Source organism: Tamandua tetradactyla, chromosome 2 (genome assembly GCF_023851605.1).
Source record: "Tamandua tetradactyla isolate mTamTet1 chromosome 2, mTamTet1.pri, whole genome shotgun sequence".
In the NCBI taxonomy this organism is placed as follows: Eukaryota; Metazoa; Chordata; class Mammalia; order Pilosa; family Myrmecophagidae; genus Tamandua; species Tamandua tetradactyla.
In genome coordinates this window covers 161,277,707-161,296,723 of record NC_135328.1, presented here as the reverse complement: position 1 = coordinate 161,296,723, position 19,017 = coordinate 161,277,707, and the positions used below count along the sequence as shown (strand labels likewise).

Sequence of the window (19,017 nt, the reverse complement as noted above, 5' to 3'; positions counted from 1 at the left end):
TACTTCTGTATTGTTTAAGTGTGCAGGCTAGGATGTTATACTATAAGATTAAAAAGTAATGTGGTTTAAACAAGATAAAAGTTTATTTCCTTTTCTTGTAATGAAATAAAGGTAAGTGACTTATTAGGGCAACTCTGCCATTCTGAAAACATGACCTCCAATTTACCATCCAGGTTAGCTACTCAAGTTCTCAGCATCTCCCAGCCAATAAGTGGGAAGAGTTGGACCAGAGAAGTCCATACACATTCATTTGGAGGGAGCATAACATGGAAATGGGCCATGTCATTTCAAGTCACAACTCCTTATTCATAGACCCCTTTAGTTGGGAAATATAGTCACTGGCTGGACAGCCATGTACCCATCCCTGTGACTAACGCTTGAGAGTAGTGTTATTAAATATTGGTGGAGCGGTATCTACTACAACTTCTGACCACCTTTGAAAACTGTATCACTTAATAAATTATTTCAGTCTTACTTTTCCTTGATGGAATCCTTTTACCTCAGTGGTAATCCTAGTAGTTCAATTGTCTATGGTCTGTTCAACTACTAGCAGCCAAATCTCAGGAAAGGGACAGAGCAAAAGTAATACACATAAAGAGCCAGCTAGGATTTCTTTGTCTCAGGTGATGCCATCTCAGGAGCTGAGTTGGTAGAAGAGGGGAGAAAATTGGAATGCAGGAAAGAGAAGAAAAAAGCAGAGCAGTCACAAATCATCAACTACATATCAGGTTATTTGCTAAATGATTTATATACATTATATACATTTATATACATTATACATTATATATATTTATATACATTATATGTTATATACATTTATATATGCATTATATATATTTGTATACATTATCTCATTTGGTCCTCAGAAGCCTGCTTGGATTACTATTCCATTTTATAGATGAAGAAACTGATTTAGTTCCTTGCCCATTTGTGGCAGTTGTGGAACCAGTATTAGAATTTAGGTTTCTGATGTCATACTTTTCTACCAAAGCAGAGTGCCTCCTTGGAATATACTAGACTGAGAGTACTGACTAGACTGTATTACTGGCTTCCAGTAGACAACCCAGTTCCTCAATATTTAGTACCCAAAGCCAACTTAAGCTAGAATGGGACAAGCATCCATATTGGACAAGAGTTAGGGGTGTGGTAGGATCTCAGTCTGATTAGGAAGATACAACTTCCCTGGGCATAGAGAAATTTTGATACTTCAAGTCTTAGTTGTTGGTTTTTAAATTCTGAGTGTTCAGGCCAATTAGAGCCAGCAGCTAGGACAGCAGGTGAGGAGTAGAGTCAAACTGCCTTCCAAGGGGCTTGGCAGAGCTGGTAAGAGTATGGCATGTTGGGACTCTTACCAAGCAGGCTGGGGTTTTGGATTGTGCTTCAGGTCCAGAGCCCTGCAGAAAAGTGAAGCTAAATTGAAAACACTATATGTGCAGGGACCGAATCTACCCTATCCTTGAGTATCTTGACATGGAAGGAGTTGATAAATATGTACTGATGGCACATGTAAGGCATAAGCACAATTATTTGAACTGAGTCAGATAGACAGGAGTTAAGAGAAAACTATGGCAAAGAGATAGAGATTTACTGGAGCATTGGGTTCTGTTCTTTAGAGCTAAAGCAGGACACTTGAGTTCTGAGTCCCCCACCTGTTGATATGTGAACTCTATATGAGCTCCTGGCCTGATGGAGAGCTATCATGACCCAGTGCCTGGGGAGGACCTCTAGTCCTGTAATGGAGGGAGTGCAGGCAAGTTGGGTCTAACACACTGAAGTAAGAGCCAGGGTAATCCTAGTTCTACCACTAGTGGTATGAACTCTGCCAGGTCTCATTAACCTTTCTGTATGTCCATAGTCCTGCCTATGAAAGACATAATGGGTGTCGATTAATACTCAGTTTACCACGTTCTCGACATTAATACTCTTGCATTACAACCACTCTCTTTTTATATTTTCATGACTGTGTAACAGAGTTATTTTTATTATTGCTGAAGACTCCCAGTGTCAGAAAGGTGAAGTATGCCTAATTAATGCCTGTATAGTTTGCAAAATGGTAGAAACAGAACTCTGAATCTATATTCAGATGACTCCAAATGCTGCACTAACCACTTTGCAATACTGCCTTTCCAGTTAATATCCACTGTATACCTGTAGCAAGTAGTGAATAAAAACTAATTCTTCTCCCCTATGTTCCAAGCACATTTTTGTGTGCCTTCACGTACCTTGTTTCATGTAATTCTCACAATTATGGCAAAAACACTCTTACCCTGCTTATACACGGGAATCAGAGAGATAAGTAACCTTGTCTAACTACACAAAGCCAAAAAGTGGTAAGCCAGGATTGAAATCCTCCCAGTGGGAGGGTCTAGAAGGAACTAATCTTTTACTGGAACACAAATTTCAACTTTAGTTACTTAATAGTTTAAGTGAATTTTAGAATTTATATGCCCTTTCCCCCAAAGTCAGTTCTTTCCTGAGTATTCCCATGGTATGTTGAACATAGCTTTATTGTAGTATGTATTGATTGCCGGTGTATGTGTGTTGTTCTTATGTGAGACTGTGTGCCCCTTGGTGTTTGGATTTTTTACTAATTTACCTGTATATCCCTAGTACTAGCATAAGGTATGATGCATTTTAGTAGCTTGATTACTATTTGATTAGTAAGTGAATGAATTAATGATTGAGGTAACTAGTATTGGGAAGTTGGCTGTTTTTGCTTGATAAAAGATAAAATTATATTTACTGACTTTAGCAGCATCTTTGGTGACTTGGGTTCAACTTCATCTCTGATTTTCTGATTATTTTAACATTTTTATGCTCCCCCCCCCCCCCCCGGCCACACACAAGACCAATGTTTAATTAGTATATTAGCTCTGCTAATAGAGCAATATCTACAGGAAATATTCATTAAAAGTCCATAATGTTAATCTAGCAGAAAATTTCCAGAGTAACCTTATTAGATTTTGCCTGTTAAGTTAATGGATTTTTAATGGATGTCCTAGGGAGACATATCATTAACCAGAATATTGCTGTACATGAATTAAAACTTACCCATTCATCAAAATTAATTGTATGATATTTCCTTTGATTTCCATTTCTGGTGACTTGAACTTGTAGTTTCAGCCTGAACCAAAATTAGAAGATATTTAAGAGGATATTAACTCTCAATTGTGACTTTCAGAAACTCTTCTGGAAGCTATCTCCAGATATTCTTTAGCAATTCTTGGAACTATGAAAAATGAATCTCAGAACCCTCCCTATGAAGTGTTAAACATTTCCAGTGGACTCATTGCCCGTCAAGATGTGGGCAATATTGCACAAAACCTTTTAGCAGATTTGAGCATTGAGTGTCCTGGATTTGAGCATTAATACAATTACCATAATTCGCTCCATGTGGAGCTCTTAGCCAAGTCTTTACCAGCCTTCTTGGGCTCTTGCAGTAAATAAATGCTTTCCCTGAAAACTGAACACCTCAGCAACCAATGGTCTTATGGAGAAATATTTTAGGAATAAATTATTTATGAAGTGTAAGTTAAGGATCAAATGCAATATTTAAGTCGTGCATTTCAAGGACAGGGGAAAATTTACAGTGTTTTAAGTAATTACATGTAAGTTTCAAAAGCTAAAATATTACTACCTAATGCCTTCTTTCAATGAGGTATTTGAATGGTTTGGTTCTGAAACATTATGTAAAATAAGGAAAAAATAGTTTTTTTGAATCAAAAGAATATTGCAGAAATCCTTTTACAATTGAAGCTATACTGGTCAATTTAAGGTTTGAAATTGATAGAGAAAGCCCAAACTCATTTTTAGGGAATTATATACCTACAGTCCAATAAACTGATCTGTGTCAATAAATTTTGACCTTAAATTCCATATGGATCATTCCTAGGTTACCTAACTAATCCTAAACATCTATCAAAAGCAAACAGGAAGGAGGACCTCAGCAGGGAGAAAAGACCCTTAGGGAGATAAGCAACATCCCACCTGTTCCAGTCGGTTATCCAGGCTCTCTATCAGCATGTCCCAGTTGCCTTGTTACTTCCTGGGAAAAGTACTTCATTGTGTTATTGGGGTAGGCCGTTTTATGAAAATTCATGTGTACAAGATGGCTGAATTATGGAGTGAATATTTGTCTTATAGAAAGAGCTTTATTATATAAAAGGATTTAGTGTGCTAGCTTATAGATAGATCATTCATGATTTGGGGTCAGGGAATCCAGGCAAAGAAGCTTAAAGCATGAGTAGAAGGAGTTAATAGCTGTTAAGTAATAGGCTGAAATGAAAATAAAGCATATGTAAAAGAAGACAGTCCCTTGAGGAGAGAAAGGCTGCTTTTTTTTTCATTGGTTTTCTCTCCCTGCAAAGAGACTGTATTTCAGGCATCTGGTGGCGTGGGCATAGTCCCTGGCACAGAAGTAGACATTGATGAAATATATGTTGAATGAATGAATATGTTTTTGAATGAAGGATTTGATAAATTAGTCCCTTTTTGGCTCCAAGTGTCCCTAATACTTAATGAACTCTCCATGAATTCCTTTGAGCTAAATGATACTACTAGTTGACAGAGACAATGATTTTGTTTCATAAAATCAGTGTTTATATTCTGTTTTTACCAACACATCTGCCACTTAAGGGACCTCTGTGGAAGACATCTCAGCCTGAACAATAGCTACAATCCAGCCTTATTCCTGTGGCAAATCTCTCACTCTTTTCTGTGACAGGAAATATTTCAGACTCCTTCACAGTAAAAAAAAAAAAATAAAAAAGATAGGTAGGTTGGGAATTTCACATCCCTTAACCCTAACCCTGGAGTAACTGAGCTGCATTTTAGATATTTTTTGTACTAGAGGCTTAAAACTGTAATAAAGGATCTTGATTACTGCAAGTATTTGTTGGGGGCATCAATGTGCCTGTAACCATCACTGTTCTTCTCTGAGGTTAACCAGTCAAGAACAATTCAAAAGAGCCAACTGAGACAACGTGCTGATTGGCTTTGGTCGGACTGAATTAAAGAGCATGGAGGACTCCTATCTCTTTTCTGAAGCTGGCTGGGCCTTGGGAACTGCCTGACACTGACTTACCCATTCACTGGCAGAAAGCTGGGACAAAGAGAGAAGAAACCTGTTTCAGCTTGCCTGAAGCAAGTCCACCTTAATCAGCTTACTTCATCAACTCAAGAGAGCCCACTGGTCTGAGTATAGGAGGTTCAAGAAGGGAGAGACATACCAAGCTTGTACTGATTCCATATCAGTGCACTGTTCTTACTTCCTGGTTAGCATGGCCCCTAGGATGTTGAGCTTTCTCAAGTTTCATCAATAAGCTAAGTGTCCATCAAACCCAGTGTAGTTGACTGTAGTGATGCCATGCACTGCTGGTTTTATAAAATACTTTTTGATCTCTTAATACAAAATGTTTTGAATTTTCCCAGTAGAACTGGGCATCTGAGAGCTTTATTGAACCGCTGCTCTCTCTTGGGATCAGGTAACATAGGTGCTCTTTTTAGTAATCTGTATTGGGTGGTCTGGGGAAATCTTTGGTCATAGGTAATCCTAGGCTTTTCTATGCTGTTTGGATCTTGTCAGATCATTATCTCCATGCTGTGAGTGAGTCCATCCCTGTTTGTGTTCTGGACCAGGCTTTAAATTTGCCCTTCACCCTAAACCTTTTACTGTCATCATCTTATCACCCTCGTCCTTTTTATCCTCCTTTTCTTATCCAAGTGATAGAATAAGGTATTTCCGGTACTGAAGCAAGTGCAGTTTTCTCTAAATATTGCACTACCTTATTTTACCTTTCAAAAATGAAACTTCTGCCTAATAGAGCATGGCTTGGAGGTCCCAATTAGCAATCCATCCTGACATCCATCCATCCATTCATCCCACAACTCAACTGAGTGCCTTCTTTGTGCCAAGTGCAGTGCTAGGTATGAGGGTTACAGAAATGAATTCATCATGGTCCATCCCTTTGGGAAGCTCATATCTACCAAAGGGGAAAATAAATTAATAAATAAATCTCAGTAATGGACAACAAATATCCGAAGTTTTGTGGGGTAATAGAGTTACGGTGATAGATTCAGAGAAGGCCTCTTATGAAGGTGGCTTTTGAGGTGTCTTAAAATATAAGTAGTAGTTTACCAGGCAGAGAAGAAATGGCTTTTGAGACAGAAGAAACAGCATAAGTAAAGACCTGGAGGCATGAAGGAGTGTAGAATGTCAGTGAATTGTTTGGTGTGGCTAGAGTATAATGGACCTTGGGTGGGATATGCACATGGAGAATGAAATAGGAGTCTGGACTGGGTTTAATTTCTAATGAGACTTCTATCCTTCCTTAAAGTTGGGGGTAACTTCTGAGTAGATGGTTCTAATTACTACTCCTGTCAGTGAAGTAAGTAGAATTGAGAAGAGCAGGGACCATTTTAGAGTTTTGTACCTCCTGTGAAGTATGTATGGTTGTGTATGCGAAGTCCATTTCTTTCCTTTAGTCATACATCACATGCAATCCCCATTGTTCACTCTTCCTTTCATAAAGGTTTGTTGTGTAGCTGAAATGAAGTAGAGGATGATGCAGAACTGTGTGGTTTATAGAGCCTAATTTCTACAAAGTAAAAATATTAGCCATTATTTTATTTTTAAGTGGCTACTTTGGCATCTGAGGGAGAGCAGTCTTCAACATTCTGTTAGGCCTGAAAGAAATAGCTGTTGTCCAGTCCCCCACTCACTGTCTTTTGATTCCAAGAAGTACTATTTCAGCTGCTGACCCTTCTAGAAATAGCCAGAAGGGTGAGGGAGTATCATGGCCATGTCATTCTGTGAGGTAATGGTTTTGAGATGTTTTGCTATATACGGGTCTTCATGGAACTGCTTCTTTTAGCAATATGACATCTAGACGATAATTGGAAGCCCTCAGAAAGTGAGATCAACTTCCAATTTCCTTTCCTATTGCTGGAAAATCAATGAACACCAGAGATGAAAGGGGTCTTAGGGATTTTATTCTACTTCTCTCATTGTACACGTGAAAAGAGAATTTCCTAGGTCTTGCAGCATTTTAGTGATAGAGCTGAGACCAGAAACCAGATCTTCTGAACTGCAGTCCTGAGGAGGCCCTTCAGTGACTCCATACTGTTTTCCTCTTTAAGCATTTTCAGCACCATTTTGGTCATTTTTCAATATAGGTTCTAGCATTTGAAAATGACTAACCAATAGGAGAATGTCATGAAGAAAGACTAACTACCCAATCCATTGTCCAGTCTTCAGCCTTACAAACTCAAGAATTGGACTTGCCCAAGTATCCAGGAAAAATTTGATCTTGGATTATAGGAATATACCAATCAAGCTTTAAGAGACTGATATATTTAGAATAATTATGTAATATATTTGTGATTGTCCATTTTAATGGTTAAGCATTTGGTCATCAGAGTCAAACAATCCTGAATTTAATTCTATTCTGCCGTATCCAAGCCACGCAAGCTTTGCCGTATCTAATGCTAGATCAGGTACTTAATTGGTATATAATGAAGGCTATAGGAAATGTACCTGTAAAGCTTCTAGTACAATGACTGGCATATAAGTCCTCAGTAAATTTTAGTTCTTAATATCGTAACTGTCCATGCCCATGAACTCAGATTTCTCTTAGGTGATACGCCATGCCTGCCAAAGTCAGTGCCTCTTGAATAAGTTCACTTAGTTATTGTCAACTTGTGTTTTTAGACAGTGGCTTTTTCTGACTTTCATCTTTGCATTCACACAGCCTTTTTCCAGAACTAATCAGAGTTCTAAATAGTCACATTCCAGTCTTACCTCGTTGAGAAATCACCTTGATTGGAATTAGATTTTTCCTTAAAATTTTTAGTCCCATATTACTGGCATTTTTTTTTTTTTACCTTTCCCCCATAAATAGAAGGGCACATATCTATAGGCCAATAAAATAATAGGATATGTTGATAATAATTAATTACGAAAATTGGTGACTAGCAGTCTACATTGTTTACAACTTTAGAAAAGTATTTCTTCTCACATGCTATCACATCTGTTTCTCCCATCAGACTTGTAGAATAGGTTTTATTCCAGTTTTACATTTGGGGAAACTAAAAGTCACACACTTTTTTTTTTTTTTTTTTTTGTCATAGGCAGGCTACGGGAATCGAATCCGGGTCTCTGGCATGGTAGGCGAGAATTCTGCCACTGAGCCACTGTTGTACTGCCCAGAAGTCACAGACTTTTGAATCATAAAAATCTGGGATCAATTCCCAGATTCACCACTTATTGGCTGTATAACCTTGGGCATGTCACTAAGCCTCACTAAGACTTGGTTTCCTCATATATAAAATAGGTACATTAATTCCTACTTTGCATGGTCCTTATATAAAATGTCTTATTTCTGATAAGACTCCAGTAAACAGCATTAAATTAACAAATACAGTAAGATTCAGTGCTGTTTGTAATATATTGTCAACATGAAGCCAGCACTGGGATCCCATAATTCCAACTCAAATGAACAACCAAATGGATTTTTTGATGATTATATTAAAAGGAAGGAAAACTAAGAAGGGTGGGCCTATGGTGTACAAAGACAAAACCATGTTAATAACTGAAGAGAGAGGAAACACTCTCTTCTCATTCATTGACTTAATGCTAGGTGCTGAATTAAATCCTGGGAAATAGTAGCGAGCTCAAGTGAATAGGTTTTCTGCTTTCTTAGAGCTTTCAGTCTAGCAGAGGATGCATTAATCAATCAGTCACAAAAGTGCCACTGAGGTACATGCTACAAAAAAACAAGTAGAAGGAATTTTACGAGTATATAATACAATATATAGCCTTGTCAGGGAAATCAAGAAATGCTTGAAAAAGTAATGCTTAAACTAGCTCAATAAGCATTAATTCTATGAAGAGGTTTAGAAAGAGTGTTTCAGGTAGAGGGACAGCATTTGTAATGTCTCTGTAACAGGAGAGTCCACGGTGAAAGAAGGCCGTTGGGGCTGGAGTTGAAAAAGTTGAAAGGCAATGGAATGTGAGATGATGCTATAATGATTGCCACAGAGAACTAGCTTCATACACAGAAAATGTGATTGAGAAAAAATGGAAACCTAAGAATGCATTTTGACCATCTTAGTCAATTTTATATCTTCCTGCCCAGCTAGATATCCCCAACTAAGAAAATGGGTTGCAGATGTGATCTTGGAGTCTCTGAGGTAAAACTGAATTGCTGCCCAGAGATAGGCAGTGGTCATCACTATCCCAGTGTTCCAAACATTTGGTCCCTAAAACCTATTGGCCTGTATCCCTAATGCCAATGATGTAAGAGACCTTAGTTTGGAATACTAAGTATATAATTACGAAAGAGGATGTCATCAGGGCTACCCCAGGTTCACTATGAGTAAGTCTTGCTAACCTAACCTCAAGTGTTGTCTTTTCTTCAAATTCTTCTCTCAGTAATAGTCTCTCTCTGGGTTGTTTATATATAATCCAAGCTCTGATAGTTCCCTGGTGTTTTCTATTTTTGTGTTTATTCTATATCTCTAACTAGACTGTTGGTTTTTTAGGGTTCTTTTTCTCCTCTGCCTAGCATGACCACTAAATAAACGTTTGATGTGTGGCTGGCTGCTGCTTGGTGGGGTGGGGTGTGGATGTGTGAGGAATGCATAATTGTTTCAGTTTGCCAAAGCTGCTGGAATGCAATATACTAGAAATGGGTTGACTTTTACAATGGGAATTTATTTAGTTTACAAGTTTCAATTCTAAGGCCATGAAAATGTCCAAATTAAGGCATCAACAGGAGGATACCTTCTCTTAAGAAAGGCTCCTGGCATCAGGGACACTTCTATCTCATGGGAAGGCACATGGTCAGCCTCTGCTAGTCCTTCTCTCCCAGGTTTTGTTGCTTAGAGCTTCTAGCTTCAGTTGCTTTTGCAACTTCTGTGGGTGTGTCCTTGTCTCAGCTTCTCTGGAGCTTTTGTGGACTCTGGCTTTTTCTTCTATCCTCTTATAAAGGACTCCAGTAAAAGGTTTAAGACTCACCTTGAATTGGGTGGCCCACATCTCAATTGAAATAACCTAACCAAAAGTTCCCACCCACAACAGATCTGTACCCACAGGAATAGAATAAAAGAACATGGGCTTTTCTGGGGTACATAACAGCTTCAGACTAACACAAGAACCAACTTGATTTGCCCACATAACCTAGCCACCCACCGGGCTTCTCCTTTGATCTTCTACATCTCGTTAAAAAGTACTATAATCTTCCTAGTTGATCAGCAACCAAATCTAGAATTCATTGTTGATGCTTCTCTTTCCTTTACACCTTATATTCAATCCATCAGCAAGTCCTCTGCTCTCCCTACAAAATGGACCCTGAATTTGACCACTCTCACTTCTCTCCACTGTTGTTATATAGGTTCAAAATACTTTCTCTCCTGCCTGAATTAGTTTAACAACCTGCTAACAGTCTCCTCCTTATTTCTGTTCTTTCTTCTGAGAATCCATTCTCCACATAGAAGCCAGAATGATACTTTTAAAATGTAAATCAGATTATGTTACTTTTTATTTAAGTTCCTCTAGTGGCTAACTATTATATTTGGGGGTATAAAAAAATCCGTGTCATACAAAGTTCTATGTGTGTGCTCTCTCTCTTTCTCTCTCTCTCTCTCTCTCTCTCTCTCTCTCCCTCCCCCCCACCCCCACCCCTTCCCCTCTCTCTCTCTCTCTGGCTTTTATTGCTTCCACAAATTAACCATCCAGCAACAATGACCTTTTTTATGTTCCAAAAGTTCTACTTTGTGAAGCCTTTGCACTTGCCCTCTGTCTGGCATGGACCCTCTCAAGATAGTCACATAGCTAACTTTCTTTCTCTTTGTTCAGCTCACACCTCAAATGTCATCAGAGAAGAGCCTTCTCTAACCACTCCAGCATTTGTCACTATCCAGAATCACCTTGTTCTTATATATATTTATGACAGAATAGCTTCTCATTAAATATTATTGAATAAATGAATGACGAATTAATTAGAATTTCAAAAACACTATTGATAGATCAATAAAATGCTACAGAAGAAATTTATTCTGAATGCCAACTATTTTGAGAAGGTTTCTTGTAGTTTCTTTTTAGTCAAAATAAGGAAGTTTGGAATGAATGATATGTTCAACTGTATTTCCAAATGGCTGAGCAACTTATTTCAAAGTGCATTGATAAAAGACTCAATCTCAACCCATTTGAGTCTATAGTAGTATGACACATGACACTGCATGTTGCCTTGTCCTTGCAAGTATTTTCAGTCAGCAGGTTAGATGAAGACACAGAAGACATACTGAATAAATCTGTAGACAATACAAATCAGGAAACTATAGTTAAATTGAATAAAAGAATCTAAGAAAATATTTTTAAAGATCAGCAGGCTAGAAGCATGAGGTAAAGTTAACAAGATGAATTTTTATCAAGGATAAATTTATATTCCTGTCTTTTCATTAAAAAATTCAAGGAAGAAAAAAAATGTAGCTTCTCAGTTGTGTGTATGCAAACTCCCCTGAACCTAAATTAAGAAGCAATAAACGAAGCAAATACTTGTTAAATATGTATGTCCCAATACTTCTAAATGCTTTATAAACATTCATTTATTTAATCCTCTTAACTAATTTATGCGGTGGATAGGTGCTATTATACCCAATTTTGCTAATGAAGAAACTGAGGCACAGAAAGGTGAAGTTACTCAGGGTCACACAGTAAATAATGGCGATAGAGATAGGTCTGTTCCGTAGCCTGCATGTCTAACCACAGGCTGCAAGCCTCCCTGGCCTGGGCTGCATTAATATGGTTGCAGTGTTCAGATATGGACCAACAGGAGCTGCGGTCCGGTTGGATTGTATCTGAAGCCTTGTGTTCTGTCCTGGGCCTCACACTTATAAAGGCCACTTATAAATGTAGTCCATCTACAGGAGAGTGACTAAGATGATAAAGGTAATTTAGATCTAGTGAATGGGAGAAACAGTAGGATAGTCTAGGGTTGCCTATCCTGATGAAACGACCTGCCCAAAATAAAAATAGTAGTTAATCATGTAGCTAGATTCTAATCCAGATCTGTGTGACATCAAAGCCCCTCCTTGCTGCCAGCTCAAGGAGGTTATTCCACACTTTTTGGGGTGTTGTGAAAAGATAAATTGCTCTCTCAAGGGTTCCTCCTTCCTCCCTTTCCCTGAAGTAGCATAGGGAAAACAGACTTGAAGATGTATGTGGTTCTCAGAGGATCAGAACCCATCTTGGCTTCTCCCAAATTGTGGGAGAAAAATGAGCTAACAAGATGACACATTGCAAAGTTACATGTGTTTTAATCACCTTAAAATTCCCAATCCGATGTCATTTGTTTATGTTTTATTTTTGAAGGTATTAACTCAGGACTTGCTTCTGGAATCCAGATGGACCTTTGACTTCATGACATTATTTTCTTCTATTTGAAAGGCAGCCATTCCCAGTGCTTGGCCTTCTGTATTTCACATGCCAAGGCATGGCGTCTGCCTCTTACAGGTACTTCTCTTGCAACTAGGAGGCCGTGATCTTAGCCTCTGAGGCAGCCCTTGCCTCTGGCTCCATAGCGCTTCTGTGGGGCTCTTCACCCCAGATCTGTGGGGCTTTGACTGTGATGCGCTCATGACCTTTTCAGCTTCCCAGCACGGGCTAACCTTTCTGAGAATCCACATCACAGGGCTGCTGTGGTCAGGTTGGCAGGTCACCGGTTGACTAATGGCCTTCTCCACGGTTTGCTGGCAGACTCTGCGTTGCTGTGAACCCTGTTGATCCCAGAAGTTTGCCTGCTGTTCAGACAGCCTCTGTGGGCATGCAGAGGTAGTGAGTCACAGCTCCACCACCTCTGCCACCCATCTGTTCTTGTGGTACAGAGAACGAAGATGATCTCTTTGTGGTATTGTAAAACCTAGAAAGACATTAAAAATTCTGTTAAAGTTTCATACTCTTTTAGCTGTTGAAATACGCAATCTATTAGGAGGGGAGAAAACCTTCTGCAATTTTTTTTCCCCTCTGTCCTTACTTCAGAGGCTACTTAAGGGACCAAGTAATGATTTCATGATGTTTATTAATACTTCATGTTTGACTTCTCCCTCCCCGTTATTTTCTAGCATAAATTGTGCATTTGTCTTTAAACTGAAAGTATAGCAGCTGCTAGGGGATCGTTAAGATTCAGAGCTTTTTTGATGCTTTATCTTCTTCTGTTGTCCTGTTATAAACATTGTATGCAGAGACCTGTTGTTTGCTCAGAACTGCTGAGAGGACCTATTTATTTATTTATTTATGCATGCATGCATGCATGGGCAGGCACCAGAAATCGAACCCGGGTCTCCAGCATGGCAGGCAAGAATTTTACCGCTGAGCCACCGTCACACTGCCCGGGCCTGTTTATTTTTAAAATGAACTCTGGGGTAATGGAAAGAACATGGGTTTTAGAGTCATGTAGACATGAGTTTGGATCTTGGCCCTGCTCCTTACTAGCTATGTGACTAGTGTCAAGCAAGTTACTTAACCTCTGCGGGGCCACCATTCACCCAACTGCCACATTAGGAAAGTGATAGCTGTACACGGCAATTACTTAGGATCTCACACAGAGAAGTCTTAATGCAGGCCTCATAGGAAAAACCTTGTCTGGTCTTAGTTCCCATAGTATTTTTAGTTTCTTCTGATTCTTCTGAATAACTATTTTTGTTTTCCCTATCTCTCATGGGCATCATGTTGAATAACTGGCAAGTCCTCCTTTCCTTCTTAAGCTACCAGAGGATTTAAAGCAAATTTGAGACTCATCTGTAGTGGATTTGTGAGCTATTGATACATATTTTTAGCCTTATCTTATTTGTCCCGTCTTTAGTTTATTTCTTCTTTTATCCCACTGACTTTGTTTTATCTTTGTGCTTATTTCTTCTTTTATCCCACTGACTTTGTTTTATCTTTGCGCACTCTTTATAAAATGCCTGAAGTATTTTCTAGGAAACGGTAGCACATAGAAAAAAGCATGGAACATAGTAGGCACTCAATAGATACTTGGTAATTAAATGAATAAATGTTAGAGAATATATACATGGACAAACAAATGCTTCCAAGGAGAATCAGCAATAAAAGAGTGAGAACATCTTGAGTTTGAGAATTTTGAGGTATCCAAATGAAAACATGGTTTAAGCAGCTGGATCTACTGCTGAAAAGAGAAGTAAGGCTAGAAATAGAGGTTTGGAAGTCATCAATGTAGACGATATTTGAAGCTGTAAATATGTTTGAGAGACTGGAGAAAGAAGGAAATGAATCTGAGAGAAAGGTTTGAGGAATTCCAACACTCCCACTAGGGAGGCTGTGCCTGCAAAGGAGGCTAAGAGTAGTGGGCAAGGAGATGAGGAGTAGTGGGTAAGGAGATTAGAAGACCAGGAGAGTTGAGTATGGGAAGGAACAATTTCTAAGAATGCTGAGAGAGGAAGCCAGATGAGAACTGAAAACTGTCATTCAATATAGTGACTTAGTCACCTTAGTGGAAGCTACTTCATTGTAATAATGGGGACAGAAGATAAAGGTGGAAGAATAAAAAATATTTACTACAACAGCTACAACATTTACTGAGCATTTACTAAATGCCACTGTGCCAAGTGCTTACTTAATATAGATTTTATAAAGGCTCCTCTTTATAACAGCCTTGTAAGATATGTAGTTAACTTATCCTCCCCCCCCCCCACCCCAATGCTTTACAGAGGAGAAAAATGAAATGAAAGAACTTAACTACCTAACGTCACATACTGGGCAAGGACTGAATCAGAATTCAAATCAAAACAAGCTCAGACTCAAGAGGTAAGGAAAGAGAGCCTGCAAGTTTAGACAGTTCTTTAGAAATTTAGTTGGGAAGGAAAGAAAGAGAAGTGAGGCAGTAGCTAGAGGAGGGAAAGCAGTTGAAAGTAAATGGAGTTTTCTGTTGTTTGTTTGTTTGGCCGGTTGAAGTTGGAAGAGGTTTGATTTAGCATGCCTAACTGCAGATGGAAAGGTTTCAGTGGTGAGTGATAGGTTGATGATACCAGACAGAAGGGAGAATCAATCCAGTGAGATTCCAGAGAAGGTGGGAAGGATTGGTTTCTAGAGAGGAGCATGAATAGTGCTTCTATTTTAATAAAGGGGAAGAGGAAGAATAGTGCAGATCTGGGGAGGAGTGTGTGCTTGGAAGTGGGAACTGCAGGAGTTCCTTTCAGGTGGTTTCTGTTTTCAACATGAAGTAGGAGGAGAGATGATCATCTATCTGAGAGTGTGGTTGAGAAGTCATGGAGTCAAAAGTTTGAGAAGAGTGGCAAGGATTTAAAATAGAGATACAGAGAATGGGAGTGGGAGGCAAGATAAATAGAGAAAATCTGGTGGGCTATCAAACAGTGTTGAGGAGAGGTCATGAATTTATTATTAATCTGTCCTGTTGTGTAATTTCTACTGTGAGTGCTCAGCATTCTGGTTGCAAGCACAGTGGAAGGGGTTGTTCATTTGTCGTTGTTCATCTCAGGTGATAGTGGTACCCTACGTCCAGTTCTCCAAGCCCTTGGCACTGCCCTGTCCTTTGCCCTCCGTGTCTAATCATTCATCAGCTCTATATTCATGAACTCTGTCTACCTTATTTGCAGCCAAGCCTATGTTTCCTTTACCTTCCACCTGAACTGTTGACCAGCTTTTAACACTTGTCACTGGGTGGAAACTTGCCCTCTTCAATCTGTTCTGCATACTCAACCAGCATGAACATTTTATAACGCAAATCAAATCCTGTCACTCTCCAGCATAAACATTCCCAAGTCCTTCCAATGCTCTTGAGGCAAAAAATAAAAGGCTTTCCTCTTCTAGCACCATTCTCCCCCTTTGATCTCTGGACTCTAGTCAGCTTTCCTTCTTTCCATTAATCTGCATATAACACTCTTGTCTTTACCACAGGACCTATTTTTCTGGTCCTGTTGTCTTTCCTCCAGTGTTAAGTCCATAGTAGGCAGAAGAAAATACAAGGACAAAGAGCAAAAGCTTGCATGTTAACTGAGTCTGCTTCCCTTTCATGATGTTTTCTCTCACACCACACCTAGTTGTTTCTGTTTACATCCCATTGGTTGGAATTGTTACACGGGTACCACTGTCAGTAAGGGAAGCTGGGAAAAAAAAGGTTTTCACCACTCACGCTGCAGCTTCCAGTAAGATCAAGTTTGTGTTATTAAGAACAAGGGGCAGGTAGATCTTAGGTGGGTAACTTGCTCTCTCTGACATAGATGGGGAGGTGTTTTCTAGATGGACAGTTGAGTGAAGGGCGCTGCTGATAGAAGTAACAGCATGAGTAAACATTCTGAGCTGAGCAATGTGATATCTGCAGGTAAGAAGTTTTTGGGACATTGAGTTTGGGGCAGGTAAAGGGGAGAAATGAGGCTGAAGAGTAGGCAGGGACCAAATCATAATAGACCTTTTATGAAGTACTGAGGAGCTTACACTTTATCCTGTATGTTAATGAGCTCTAAATGGGACTTTATACTACAGAGAATGTCAGGCAAGATGGCCCATTAGGTATGGAAAGAATATTTAGAATTTCTATTTATCATTATTTCATTCTTTTAAAATTTTTGTATTTTAAAATATCTTTTATGCCATTTTTTATATTTATTTCATTATAGATAATGTATCAATCTAATAGTATATGTATCAATTTATAAGCAATAATTATACATATATTGAGAATTAATACTGAAGGTTTTTTTTTGTTAATGATAAGCACAATCAGTGTTTGGAAGCTACTGCATTAGGCATCAGGGAACTGTTGAAAGATTTTAAGCAAGGAAATGACATGGTCCAAGTTGCCTTTTTTTCCTCTCTCTTTTATAATAAAGAGTTCTTTAGACATTTTTAAAGAATTATTTTAGAATGTTAGTAACATAGGGATTATCTACTCATTTTATAAATAAGATAACTGAGGCACAGGAAGGCTAGATAACTAAAGACAGTTTCTCATTAGTTTGCAGCAGATCTGGGGCTCAAACCCAGAACTTGTCTCCTAAGGATCTTCTGTGTACTTTCCACATGTAGTGCTTCCTCTCTTCCTGAATGCTTACCTTCTTTCTTTAGCAATTACTCTCCTTATTAGAACTTTGGGCATGAGGGAGCCAAGAAGGGAAGAAACAAACATCTCTAATAAACGTTAAAGCAAGAAAATAGAGTTTTGCAAAAGTGAATGACCAGGTTAGCCTCAACATTTCATTGACTGTTCAACTATTAACCCGAAAGTCTCTAGGCACAGATTCCCACAAGGCTCTGTTTTCATGATGCCAAAAACATCAGGCAGTTCACTGCAGACACTCCATTGGGACGACTTTTTTTTTTTTTCCATTTGCAAAGCTAACAAACTAAGAGATTAAACTGAACAGATTTCACTGCACTGACTTGGTAAGATAGAGATTTCCCGAGGGGTGCACTGCCCCGTTTTATCTCAGCTCTGTGTATATGAAGAAACATGTGTTTGCCCAAGGGAATGTGTATGTGTTTGAATACATTTCACAGAGAGTATCTTGTAAAAACTGATAGGAAAAAAACCTGATTTATAGAATCCTATTTCCTGATGCTATGAGTACTAGTTCAGAGCTTTGCTAACTACTTCTTGGCCAGTGTAATTGATTTATTTCCCCATGCCCTCATCAGCCCAGCTCTGCAAGTACAGGAACAACAGGGACTGTCTGATAACCAGATGGTGAACAAAATCTTTACTCTCCTGGGTATATTAAACTATCCAAAAAATTCAGTTTATAAGGGTACAGACCAAGGGTTAGGTGTCTCCAGACGAATGTGTTTGTCAAGTTGATGATCATGTTTACTAAGATCCTTTTATCACCAGCTGAGTCCTCTTTTAATGGCTTAGGTCACCCTGGAATTATTTCAAAAAACAGCCTGATGTTAGAACCTCCTGTGGGCTTGCCAGACACAAATCTAAATTGAAGCCTGTAGCCTTCATGGTGGCAAACTCCAACCTCAAACACAATTATATGAATCCTGGACATATGTTTTTACATTTGAGTAAATCCTTGCTCTTGTAAAATATAGATACATAGATATAAAGATTATGTAAAAAAGGCTTTTTCATATAAGAACCCAAATACATGCATTATGCATGTATTTGTTTGTGACTATATATTGGTATATACATACATTTCATACATACATACACATACATATACACACATAATATAGTTATAGGACCTGATAAAGTTTGAATGTATTTTATTTGACAGTTCTGTGTATTCTGCAAAAGATAGTTTGGATTTTGATATATTGCCATTTCTGGGACATTCTAATGGCTTAAAGGTACAATAAGAAAGATGGTTTAGAATCCTGTATAGAGTGCAGGCGTGTTTCAGTGATAGAATGCTTGCCTTCCATGCAGGAAACCCAGGTTCGATTCCCAAACCATGTACCTCCCAAAAAAAGAATCCCATATATACCAAGAAATTTTGTGGTCATTTCTAAATAAATATGTAAATATACAAATGACAAGGGTTCCTGGTTTTTTTAGTTAGGCTACAGGCTACCACTCTAACAAAATCTCAAATTGCAGTGGCTCAAGCAAGAGAGAATTATATTTCTCCTGGTCCATTACTGCTCTTGTACCTGAATAGATTCAGGGATCCAGGCTTTAGGGTATTCTGCCATCCTTAGAGTTTTGTCAACATGGTTGAAGGAAGAACCAATCTAGTTCTTGGGAAGGAAAAAACAGGAAGGAGAACACATGCTCCTTTCCTTTATGGTCTTACTCTAATCCTATTGGTCAGAAACTAGTCCCATCACAAGACCAAAATTAATTACAAGAGGTACTTGGGAAATGCATTCTATAACTTGTGGCCATGCACCCAGCTGAAGCACCTTATATGGTAGAAGAAAGAGAGAATGTATTCTGGCAGTCTCTGCCATTTGAGAAATGGATCTCAAGTTCAGTGAGATTATTTCTCAGTCTATCCTAGAGCATAATGGAACAGAGTGTTATGAGAAGTAAAGTT

The 19,017-nt window shown here is 38.7% G+C and overlaps 1 protein-coding gene across 16 annotated transcripts in view; it reads left to right on the top strand.

Moving 5' to 3' along the window:
- FGGY (FGGY carbohydrate kinase domain containing) overlaps positions 1 to 19,017 on the top strand; it is a 515,661-nt gene that overhangs the window by 223,782 nt on the left and 272,862 nt on the right. Inside the window, exon 7 of one of the 16 annotated variants that reach the window (XM_077149492.1) lies at positions 624 to 728. The exons of the other annotated variants lie outside the window; for them this stretch is intronic. Within the exon in view, the coding sequence (XP_077005607.1) occupies positions 624 to 728 (105 nt within the window). The remainder of the gene's footprint in view (positions 1 to 623; positions 729 to 19,017) is intronic. 16 annotated transcript variants of the gene reach the window in all.